We start from the raw sequence: 12,674 nt of genomic DNA, 5'->3' as shown, positions 1-12,674 counted from the left end.
GTTCTAAGACAAGGACGTTTAAAAATTGATCCATGGTTTTAAGGTGACCCCATGATTCTACTGTTATCTCCTGGTGCTAGAATGAACCCAGGGCTCTTAAATGATCCATGGTTCAAACCTATGGTAAGCCCAGATTCCCAGGATCTCCGACGTAGCTCTGAACAGAGCATGGGAGCGTGGGAGGGGCCGGGCGGGTGGCTGCCACAGCAGGAGGGCTGAGTTTACCTGCTGAGCCTGGCGGTGGCCCGGGTGCTCCAGCACTGGCGAAAGAGGAGCTGATCTGCGTGCACAGAGCGTTGATGCTGTCGCTGTCACTGGCCCCAGGAGGCTCCATTTCAGGCACTGGGAAGTCAGGGAAGGCTGGAGGTCAGCAAACAGGCTCAGGCCCTGCCCTTGACCCCATACCCTCAGGCGGCCCTCTCTTAGGACCTGGGGTCCTTTCCCTCACAGGTGTGTGGGGCAGCGGGTCCACTCCACAGTGACTAACTGGCCTTGGCCACAAAAATGGTAACTCTGCATGTGTGTGTGTAAGGTCTTAGTAGTACAACAGCCAAATAGTGTATGACATTTGATGACAGTCACAGGGACCCCCAAACCAAGGAGGGCCTCAAGAGCTGTGTGTAGCCACAAACCAGAAGAAATATTTCAAACGTTTAACAATAGATATCAATAAAAAAATAGATCCAACCACATGTATGGCACAAGCATCAACTAGTCAGCATGGATGTCAGCCATACTGTTCTGCACTGCCTGGGGATCATTTGTCCTGTTTTGGGTGGAGAAGCAGGGCCCTGTCCACTCCACCGAGCCTGGCCTACAACACATATCATGAAGGCAGACAGGCATCTGTGCCAGCAAGACTCGAGACACTGAGCGGATGTGGTGGCCTCATGAAGGCTTCAAATTAGATATCATAGGGATAAACGAGAAGACCAGCAAATGAGGTGTGCAGCCAGTGTCTGTGACATCTCAGCAAGCGGCTGTTTCCAGGGCAGCATGCATGATGGTGCAGTCAGCATCAGAAACTGGCCACAGGAGTCAGCAGAAAGAAACAGTCAATGGTGGGATGCTCAGGTGCGAGGGTAAGTGGTTTCCAGGTCAATTCGTGATGATTGCATGTTAGTCCACATGAGTATGCAGGCTTTGAGGGTGTGGCATCAAGTGTGACAGAAATGCAGGAGTGCAGCATCCTGACAGGGATTCCCAAGAGTGAGCCCTTCTGCCTGTGTGATGTGTTTGCACATGTGCATGAATCTGCATATGTGACTTCCAAGTCCGTGTGAAGCCGGGAGTGTGGTGTGTGAGTGTGTGCAAACCTGCATGTGTGATTTCTGAGTGGGACATCTGGATGTGTGCTAAGCGTGTGTAATGGTAACATCTGTTCTGCGACTTCCAAGTATGTGTAATTTTTGAGTGCACGTGACTCTTAAGTGTATGACTTCTAAGTGTGTGAAATCCGTGTGAGTCTGAAATTTCTGTGTGGCAAGTTACATCCAAGCAAAAGTGCAGCCGGCTAGAGGACCATGCAGCTTCCAAATAAAGCCTGGGGATCCTGTCACTTCCTGGGGAGCATGTGTGACAGCTACCCAGGACAGCAAACCTGAGGGTTTGTGATGGCTGCAGGACAATGGAGTGAGTGTGCGTCACTCCTGACAAGTGGCATTTTGCTCAGCAGTCACCTTTCGAAGTAGTCTAGCCTCCTGGCTATGGATCAACACCTCTCACACCAAGCCCCAAGGCTCTAAGGGGAAGGTGTCTCAGAGTTGGCGGATGGATGCAGGAGAGCAGGCCAGACTGCATGACTCCACTGACAGCTGGGAGGAAAGGCAGCCCTCCTGCCTGTCTCAACTGGGGCAAAACATGGTACTGTGCCACCTCTCTCTTCTCCCTTTCCCAAGGCAGACGCTGCTTTCCATCAGGACATAGGTCATCTCTCTCCTTTGCCTGGCCCATGGCAGACATTAGTAATCAAACATATGCTTTTTTCCCACTAAACTCTACTCACCTTACCCCTCACCTGCCCAGACTTCATGGCTCTACTGGCCAAATGCTGGAAGAGAGGACTGGTCTTTGGTACACCATCTCCCTCCAAGCAAAACAGGGCATTTGCCCCTCTCCCATCACTGCCCATGGCAGACATTGCTACCCAATGATGGTGAGGCACCTCCCTCCCCATCACTGTCCCTGAAGACATGCCTAATCAGTGATGAAGGGAGCTTCCTCTGCTCAATCCTTTGCCCACAGGTGACATCATGAATCTGTCCCTGTGCTCCCTGGCCCTGTGATCCCCATGCACATTCATGCGCTTCGCCTCATTTTTCCATGTTTCCGAATTCTGACAGCCTCCCCTTGGGCAAAACAGAACATCCCTGCTGCTCTCTCTTTGCCTTTGCCCCTGACAAATTTTGCTAATTAATCATGTGGTGTGTGTCTTGCTCGTGGCAGATGCTGGGAGGAGATGGTGATGGGTGCCATCACTCCATACTCCATGCCCTAGACAGACAGTGTTAATGCATCACGACCCTCCTTTCCTCCGAGCCTGTATCCTTCACCTGCCCAGACCTCATGGCTCTACTGGCCAGATGCTTGGACGGAGCATTAGCCTATGGTGCCTCAGTCTCCTCCTGAGCAAAAACATGACCATCTGAACACTTTCCTCTTCTCCCTTGCCAATGGTAGACTTTGCTAATCAGTCACGATATCACCTCTCTCATTCCCCCTAACCACAGAAGACACTCCTAATCAATTGTGACTTGTGCCACCTTTCTTCTATCCCTTGCCCGTATCAGACATCGCTAATCGATCGTGACCTATCCTCCCTATCTCCTCTTCCTTGCTGGTGGCGGATGCCGCTAACCGACCGTAAAGCGCCCCACCACTCTCTTCTCCGCCCGTGGCGGACAGCTCCGATCAGTCAGCGCGCCTCCTCTTCCTTGCCTCTTGCTCACAACAGTCCGTGGAATTAATCCTGATGTTCCTTCCCACTGAGCCCGGGGCTCACCTGTGCCCTTCACCTGGAAGTCAGTGCGGCGCTGCAGCGTGGATGGCAGCTCATTCAGCCGGAGGCTCAGCTGTCGTTTGAAAGGCGAGTTCTTCTGGCTGAGCGCCGGGAACCCACGGAAAGAGCCCTGGCGAACCAGCTGCTCCAGGGGTGCGTGGCGCCGGGGGATGGCGGCCGCAGTGGTGCCTGCAGTCACGGGGGTGCCTGCCTCGCCCTTCTCACCAGGAGATGTGGTGGCCGGTGTTGGGGACACGTGCCCAGGCTGAGCAGGGCCAGGAGCTGCACTTGGGGCAGCTGCTGCCTCTGCTAGAGACACGGGGGAGACAGATGGTTGGAGGCTCCACCTTGGCATTCAAAGCCTCTCCCACCCAGTCTGCCTGATCTTTTTCCAGTGCTGCCTTCCTCATCCAATGTGGCCTGCCCTCAAGAAGAATGAATGAAATGTCCTTCATCCCCACCCGAGCCCAGGCCACCTTCCCCAGGAAGCCCTTGGGGAACTGTCCCCCAACCTGACCCTCTGTGTCTCTCTAGCTTTCTGCCCCTGATCTGTTTTTTCTGCAGCTCCTGTTATTTTTCCATCAGAGACCTCTGTCTCCCATTCTGATTAATTTAATGAACACATACCTAGTGCATGACCAACGTATCAGGTGTTGTTCCAAGTGCCTTGCCAGTATTAACTCATCCGACCCTCACAACCACCCAGTGAGGTTGATACCACCATATTCTCCATTTTACACATGTGGAAACCAAAGTCCAGCAGTGGTAAGTGACTGGCCCGAGCCACAGTGCTGGGAGGGGGCAGGCAGACTCCAGAATCTGTGCTCCAAACGGTGGCCCATACCTGTCCCTCCCTCTGGTCTGGTCCTCCACATTGTGCTGTCTTCCTCCGTCATTCTGTCTACTCTTCTGTTTCTACCTCCTACCAGTCTTCCCACCTCAAGTACCTCCTCTCTTCTTCCAGTTGCTACCCATGATTCTAGGCCCAGATTGGCACACTTCCTCTAGGGAGTCTCCAGATTTTTCTAGACCCTCATCCTGGGCACCATCCACTCTGCTCATACACAGACTGCTCTCTGCCCTCTGGGGTGCCTGGTCTCCCCACTCAGCGCAAGAGGCGGGCTCTTCAATGGCAGGGCCCCCCACTCCTACCAACACACAGACACCCATCCATCCCCCAATCAGGACCCCACCCCAGCTGCAGCCTGAGTGCCCGTGAGATTAAACTGAGGTCCAGAGAGGGCAGGCAGGTCACCCAGCACTTCCCCCATCTTCTAGATGGAGGCAGCACAGTGCCCACCTAGGCCGGGTCTGGCAGTGGAACAGCCCGGGACAGGCTGGAACCAGGAAACCACCTCTGCCCCCACCTCACCATGTAACCTAAGCATGTCCCCTCCTCTCTCTGGGCTCCAGTTTCCTGAGTAAACCTGGGATAACCAGCCCAATGCCTCCTCTCAGGCCTCCCATTCAGTGCTTTGGTATCTGACAAAAGCTCGGCAAACAAGTTTGGGGGAAGGATCCTGTTTCCTAACACGTACACTGCTAAGAGCTCTTTGTACAAGTGCAGGGCCCTGAGACTGTGAATCAGTGCATTAAAGGTGAAACACCCTGTGATATGTTCAGCAAATCATCCTGCACTTTGTAAACTGTCGTTTTGCCGTGTCAACTGTAAAGTGCTTTCTACAATACGAAGTACCTGGAAATTGTAATACCCTTGGGTGACAGCAAAATCTTTGGCCAACTGTAAAGCATATGACATTCTTTGCAAATTCTAATATTCTATGTAAAGAAGTATTTGTAAACTGTGAAAGGCTGTATGTGTCCCTTTGTCAACAATAAAACATCATACACTCATTAGGCCCTCTGTCAGCTTCGCTTTGAACCTGTTTTGCAGATGATGAAATTCTTTACAAATTCTGAGAGATGATGTCAACAGTGAAGTCCCTGGTAAGCTATGAAGAGCCTTGTAAATGGTCACATAATTTATAAATAAACTGATATTGGTAAACTCCAACATTTCAGTAAGTGATAAAAGCTTCCGTTATCCTAACTTTTTAGTTAGAAATATTTGACACTTCCTGTGAAGACACACTAACGAACAATGAGCAGGTTCTCCGCGTATATGCTACCCAGTGTTGAAATGTTACCCTACTCGATCTCTTTCTCCTTCCACAATTTTTTTCTGTACCACGTAAGTAAGAGTGCCTTTGCAGACAGTTCACTCAACCCTAAAACCTTCAGACGCACCTCCTAAGAACAAGGACAGCCTCCCACAGAACCACAGTACAATTTCTCACTCAGGAAATTTAACACGGATATGATCCCATTAGCTGAGCTAAGTCCATATTCCAACTTCCCAACTATCCCCATCATGTACTTTATAGATGTTCTCATACGTCTGTGATCCAGGACCCAGGATCCAGTTCAGGGTCACACACTGCACTTACTACCACTGGTCAGATCTCTCTGTCTCTTCTGATCTGAATCAGTTCCCAATGGTAGATTCTTTGTAAATTCTAGGCAGTGTTTCCCCAAAATTTAAAAACTAAAATCCACAGTAAAAACCAAGTTAACTAATTAAATTACACTGTAACTCAGCACATAATAACACTTACATTTAAAAACACACTGTTTTGAAGGAGGGACATAATAAAGATCAGAGAAGAAATAAACAAAATTGAGAAGAATAAAACAATAGCAAAAATCAATGAAACCAAGAGCTGGTTCTTTGAGAAAATAAACAAAATAGATAAGCCTCTAGCCCAACTTATTAAGAGAAAAAGAGAGTCAACACAAATCAACATAATCAGAAATGAGAATGGAAAAATCACGACAGACTCCACAGAAATACAAAGAATTATTAAAGACTACTATGAAAACCTATATGCCAACAAGCTGGAAAACCTAGAAGAAATGGACAACTTCCTAGAAAAATACAACCTCCCAAGACTGACCAAGGAAGAAACACAAAAGTTAAACAAACCAATTACAAGCAAAGAAATTGAAACAGTAATCAAAAAACTACCCAAGAACAAAACCCCGGGGCCGGACGGATTTACCTCGGAATTTTATCAGACACACAGAGAAGACATAATACCCATTCTCCTTAAAGTGTTCCACAAAATAGAAGAAGAGGGAATACTCCCAAACTCATTCTATGAAGCCAACATCACCCTAATACCAAAACCAGGAAAAGACCCCACCAAAAAAGAAAATTACAGACCAATATCCCTGATGAATGTAGATGCAAAAATACTCAATAAAATATTAGCAAACAGAATTCAACAGTATATCAAAAGGATCATACACCATGACCAAGTGGGGTTCATCCCAGGGATGCAAGGATGGTACAACATTCGAAAATCCATCAACATCATCCACCACATCAACAAAAAGAAAGACAAAAACCACATGATCATCTCCATAGATGCTGAAAAAGCATTTGACAAAATTCAACATCCATTCATGATAAAAACTCTCAGCAAAATGGGAATAGAGGGCAAGTACCTCAACATAATAAAGGCCATATATGATAAACCCACAGCCAGCATTATACTGAACAGCGAGAAGCTGAAAGCATTTCCACTGAGATCGGGAACCAGACAGGGATGCCCACTCTCCCCACTGTTATTTAACATAGTACTGGAGGTCCTAGCCACGGCAATCAGACAAAACAAAGAAATACAAGGAATCCAGATTGGTAAAGAAGAAGTTAAACTGTCACTATTTGCAGATGATATGATACTGTACATAAAAAACCCTAAAGACTCCACTCCAAAACTACTAGAACTGATATCGGAATACAGCAAAGTTGCAGGATACAAAATCAACACACAGAAATCTGTAGCTTTCCTATACACTAACAACGAATCAATAGAAAGAGAAATCAGGAAAACAATTCCATTCACCATTGCATCAAAAAGAATAAAATACCTAGGAATAAACCTAACCAAGGAAGTGAAAGACTTATACTCTGAAAACTACAAGTCACTCTTAAGAGAAATTAAAGGGGACACTAATAAATGGAAACTCATCCCATGCTCATGGCTAGGAAGAATTAATATCGTCAAAATGGCCATCCTGCCGAAAGCAATATACAAATTTGATGCAATCCCTCTCAAATTACCAGCAACATTCTTCAATGAATTGGAACAAATAATTCAAAAATTCATATGGAAACACCAAAGACCCCGAATAGCCAAAGCAATCCTGAAAAAGAAGAATAAAGTAGGGGGGATCTCACTCCCCAACTTCAAGCTCTACTACAAAGCCATAGTAATCAAGACAATTTGGTACTGGCACAAGAACAGAGCCACAGACCAGTGGAACAGATTAGAGACCCCAGAAATTAACCCAAACATATATGGTCAATTAATATTTGATAAAGGAGCCATGGACATACAATGGCAAAATGACAGTCTCTTCAACAGATGGTGCTGGCAAAACTGGACAGCTACATGTAGGAGAATGAAACTGGACCATTGTCTAACCCCATATACAAAGGTAAACTCAAAATGGATCAAAGACCTGAATGTAAGTCATGAAACCATTAAACTCTTGGAAAAAAACATAGGCAAAAACCTCTTAGACATAAACATGAGTGATCTCTTCTTGAACATATCTCCCCGGGCAAGGAAAACAACAGCAAAAATGAGCAAGTGGGACTACATTAAGCTGAAAAGCTTCTGTACAGCGAAAGACACCATCAATAGAACAAAAAGGAACCCTACAGTATGGGAGAATATATTTGAAAATGACAGATCTGATAAAGGCTTGACGTCCAGAATATATAAAGAGCTCACACGCCTCAACAAACAAAAAACAAATAACCCAATTAAAAAATGGGCAGAGGAACTGAACAGACAGTTCTCCAAAAAAGAAATACAGATGGCCAAGAGACACATGAAAAGATGCTCCACATCGCTAATTATCAGAGAAATGCAAATTAAAACTACAATGAGGTATCACCTCACACCAGTAAGGATAGCTGCCATCCAAAAGACAAACAACAACAAATGTTGGCGAGGCTGTGGAGAAAGGGGAACCCTCCTACACTGCTGGTGGGAATGTAAATTAGTTCAACCATTGTGGAAAGCAGTATGGAGGTGCATCAAAATGCTCAAAACAGACCTACCATTTGACCCAGGAATTCCACTCCTAGGAATTTACCCTAAGAACGCAGCAATCAAGTTTGAGAAAGACAGATGCACTCCTATGTTTATCGCAGCACTATTTACAATAGCCAAGAATTGGAAGCAACCTAAATGTCCATCTGTAGATGAATGGATAAAGAAGATGTGGTACATATACACAATGGAATACTACTCAGCCATAAGAAGTGGAAAAATCCAACCATTTGCAGCAACATGGATGGAGCTGGAGAGTATTATGCTCAGTGAAATAAGCCAAGCGGAGAAAGAGAAATACCAAATGATTTCACTCATCTGAGGAGTATAGGAACAAAGGAAAAACTGAAGGAACAAAACAGCAGCAGAATTACAGAACCCAAAAATGGACTAACAGGTACCAAAGGGAAAGGAACTGGGGAGGATGGGTGGGCAGGGAGGGATAAGGGGGGGGAAGCAGAAGGGGGGTATTAAGATTAGCATGCATGGGGGGGAGGGAGAAAGGGGAGGGTGGGCTGCACAACACAGAGAGGACAAGTAGTGACTCTACCACATTTTGCTAAGCTGATGGACAGTAACCGTAATGTGGTTGTTAGGGGGGACCTGATATAGGGGAGAGCATAGTAAACATAGTATTCTTCAGGTAAGTGTAGATTAAAAATTTAAAAAAAAAAAGAAAGAAAGAAAGAAAAGGGGGATTACTCCTTAACAGGATAAAACTATTGGTAAATCAAAGATCAACGCATGCTTTAAATATCCTTAATGTTGATCACTTAAAGGGTGTCAGATGATCAGCTATGGAGGTACTCTTTTCTGATAATATTCCTTTCTCTTAATTAAAAAAAAAAAAAAAAAAAAAAGCAGTTACTGTGTGCTGACCTCCAATGAGTTCTGCACAGTGGTATAGAGGGCATGTCAAAGTGTGGGCAAAGGGTCTGTTTGTTTCTACGCAGAAGATCAAGGCCTAGCTTGGATACCCAGAAAATGAACTAAGATACGATATGAGGAGGAGCTTCCGGCATCAGCACTCTCTGGAGGACTCGTGCCGGGGGATGATCATCAAAAAGCCTCCACAGGGATCCGGACGATGCTGCGGTTGTGGCTGCATCCAGCCCACCGTCTCCTGGACTTGCCATAAGAAGGAGGAGGGAGATGTCTAGGCTGGCATGTGCATACAGTGAGACAACGAATTTGACTGGATCTGTACTGTTGGAACTCAACCAGGAGTTGGGAGGGGTGCAAGTTGTAGCACCCCAAAATCTCATGACTATAGACTATCTATGGTTAAAAGAACATATGGGATGTGAACAGATCCCAGAAATGGGGTGCTTTAATTTGTCTGATGGTTCAAGTACAGTTGGAAAATATCCATCATATCATAGATAAATTTTCACAAATGCCTAGGGTGCCTAAATGGTTTTCTTGGCTTCACTGGAGATGGCTGGTAATTATAGATTTGCTTTGTTTATGTCACCGTATTCCTATTATGTTAATATGTGTGTGCAAATTAGTTAGTAGTTTAAAACCTATACATACTTAAGGTACTATACAAGAAGATATGTCAAAGAAATAATCAATCCTCCCAAGTTTCCTTCATATGCTACATCTATAGCTTTTCTTCTTCCTTCCTAATTACAAACCTTAAATAGAATTCGTGCCTCATATCGAATTTACCGAGTATCATAATTCCTCCAGGTGGTAAAGATACCTCGAGACAAGTGCTGGGCATAGAAGCCACAGGGCATAAATCTGCAAAGAAGTAAAAAGCTAACCTTTGCAAACAATATGGCTTCTCTCTCACTTACCAACTTTACATTTCCCTGTATGGCCCCGGAAGATGACTGGTTAGCCAGAGACGGGTAAGATTCCTCAAGGGAGGAACAACCTAAGACAGGCACAGTCGCAGGGGGGCCATCAGGTGAGAATTTGGGGATCAACAGAGGTGAGGCTCAGAACCTCACCCCCCCTGCTTTGAGAGAAATCTTCTGCATCCGTGGATGTCTTGCTGCCCTTGTCTAGCCTGGATTAATACTTAGTCCATAGGCACACACCTGATCATCTGATCTTCTACATTTGCCTTCTTACAGCACTAAACTATGTTTTCTACCTTTATCTTGCATCTACCTACCACTTCAGCATTTTATTAAAAATAAAAATAATAATAATAATAGGAGAAATGTGGGATCAACATATAAATCAAGTACAAAAATCAAATGAATATTCATATTTGACCTGATGGTTTATAGGTCATATTGCATGATCAAAACCGAAAGTTTCTGTGATGAATGCCCTTGTACTGTTCACCATGTAAGAATTTATTCACTCTGTAAGAATTCGTTCACCATGTAAGAACTTGTTCGTTATGCTTCAGAAGATTGGAGACTGACGAGAATTAGGCTTGAGATGGATTAATGATTGTACATTGAGCATTGACCCCCCTATACTGAATTTTATTGTTGTTAACAACCATTTGATCAATAAATATGAGAGATGCCCTCTCAAAAAAAAAAAATAAATAAATAAAGATGAAAAAAAAAAAAAAAAAAAAAAAAACCACACTGTTTTTAGAGCTTACAAACCACTTGGTATTTACCTAAAATGTTGGAGTTTACTAGGTATTTTTCTAACTTTCTTGGTGGCAACCTGGGGTAAGAAACACCTTTACATGGTGACCATGTGTTTTCCACACACATATGCAAACACACACATATGTAAATATATACACTGAAATAAACTCATTAAACTATACTCACCCTTACTACATTCAACTACCCTGATATTTTCTAATCTATTCTATTTCATTTTTTTTTAACTGCCTGACACAATCCAACGAGCTGATCACAATCCACCAATCCCAACCAAGTAACAGATCTTGATACGCAATTTAAAAGTCTGGGAACCATCCTGAGTGAGCAGATAATAAAATGCTTGGTGAGCTTTGCAGTGATTTGTAGCCCACACAGTACTGCCCCCAAAGACCTCCTTAAACTGAAGTGAGCTTTACAAACTGCAGTCAAACTTTGTGGTTGGTGCTCTGTTCCATAAACTGTACAGTACCTGTACCTCCATAGCTCTCCCGGCAAACTAGATCCCCGGCCCCACCCCGGCCCCCATGTGCCCAGCCCTGCCCTCTGGGCAGCACCCACCTTTCTTTTTGTCGGGGGCCTCTCGCTCGGCCGGCCGGCCGCCCCCAGACAGGCGGAAGGAGCCCTCCCGGGCGAAGCTGGTGCGGCTGGCGTCGAAGGCAGCTGTGACTCCGCATTCCTTCTCCCGCCGCTGTTTCCGCTCCAGACAGGCTGCAAAGGCACAGCCCACGGCGTGGCTCAGCCTCTCACCCTATGGGAAGGGGTTGGGGTGCTTAGGGACTGTATGGTGTGCAGACTGGACCCCAGCAGCCCTGGGTTCCAGCAGCCTGGGTTCTGCTGCATTTCCCCAGACAAGTCCCTCACCTCTCCGGGCCTCAGTTCACATCTGCACCATGAGGGAAAAACTATAGCCTCAGGTGAAAAAGCCAGAAACAGGAGAGCAATTCTGTATGGCTCCATTTATATGAAGTTTCTCAAACTGGCGAAAATAAACTACGGTGAAGAAATTCAGAACGTGGCTGTTCGTTAGTGGGCGGGGGTGGGGACTAACTGGGAAGTGGCGGGAGCCTGAGGCGGTGCCCATGTTCTAGATCTTGGTGGGGGTTTGGGCTGCATAGGTGTACGCAATTACTAAAACTCAGCAAATGTACACTTCAGGCTTATGCATGCAGGTATTCTACTCCAAAAGAAAAAGGGCTGGAAACAAATACGAATTCTACTTAATGGTGTGCCTACCGAGATGTTTGGGGAAATCTTCTGATGGCCGCCACTTTGAAATGCATCAAAGTGAGATGGAAGGTAAGTGACAAAGTGAGCACAGACAGATGTTAATGGCAGTGGGCGTACAGATGACAGGTACAAGTCTTCTGACTTTGCTGCATGCTTAGAAATATTTTCTAATAAAACCTTGGAGGTAAAAGCACCAGTCTGCTTCTTCAGTGCCTAACTGGGGGCTTCCAAGGCCAGATTGATGCTGGCTTCCCATCTTCCATCTGTGTGTTCTCAAGAAAACCACATCACCTCTCAATGCCCAAGCCTCCTCATCTGTAAAATGTGGGCCCTAACAGTACCTACTTCACAGGGTTGTTGCAATAATTAGGCAAACTAATATATGCAAGGCATCTGGTGTGGAACCAGACACAGGGGCACACCACACATGTGTCAGTGTAAACCTGTCCATTCATTTTTGGAATCTTCACAACAGTGCCAGGAGATAGTCACTCTTATGAACCCATTTTATAGATGAAGAAACTGAGGCTCAATCAACATACCAATTATAACAAATGAGTGGCACAGTTAGGATTCTCATGAGATCTATCTGACTTCTGTTTCCTAACCAAGATGCTCAGCCACCTCTTAAACTTGAGGATAAATATCCTCCACAAAATACTAGCAAACTGAACCCAGTAACAGAGTAAAATGATTATACACCACGATCAAGTGAGATTTATCCTAGGAATGCAA

At 45.5% G+C, this 12,674-nt stretch overlaps 1 protein-coding gene across 3 annotated transcripts in view; it reads right to left on the bottom strand.

The window, feature by feature from the left end:
* Positions 1 to 12,674, bottom strand: part of NUMBL (NUMB like endocytic adaptor protein) — a 34,968-nt gene that overhangs the window by 2,282 nt on the left and 20,012 nt on the right. For 2 of the 3 annotated variants that reach the window (XM_017641560.3, XM_037013922.2), the window contains exons 7-9: positions 11,271 to 11,460; positions 3,002 to 3,307; positions 226 to 342 (exon numbers count right to left, since the gene is read on the bottom strand). In XM_017641560.3, coding sequence (XP_017497049.1) covers positions 226 to 342; positions 3,002 to 3,307; positions 11,271 to 11,460 — 613 coding nt within the window. The remainder of the gene's footprint in view (positions 1 to 225; positions 343 to 3,001; positions 3,308 to 11,270; positions 11,461 to 12,674) is intronic. The other variant, XM_037013923.2, reaches the window with a different exon arrangement.

This window comes from Manis javanica, chromosome 17, assembly GCF_040802235.1.
Source record: "Manis javanica isolate MJ-LG chromosome 17, MJ_LKY, whole genome shotgun sequence".
In the NCBI taxonomy this organism is placed as follows: domain Eukaryota; kingdom Metazoa; phylum Chordata; class Mammalia; order Pholidota; family Manidae; genus Manis; species Manis javanica.
The sequence above is the reverse complement of the archived record's forward strand: the minus strand, read 5'-3'. Positions and strand labels throughout refer to the sequence as shown.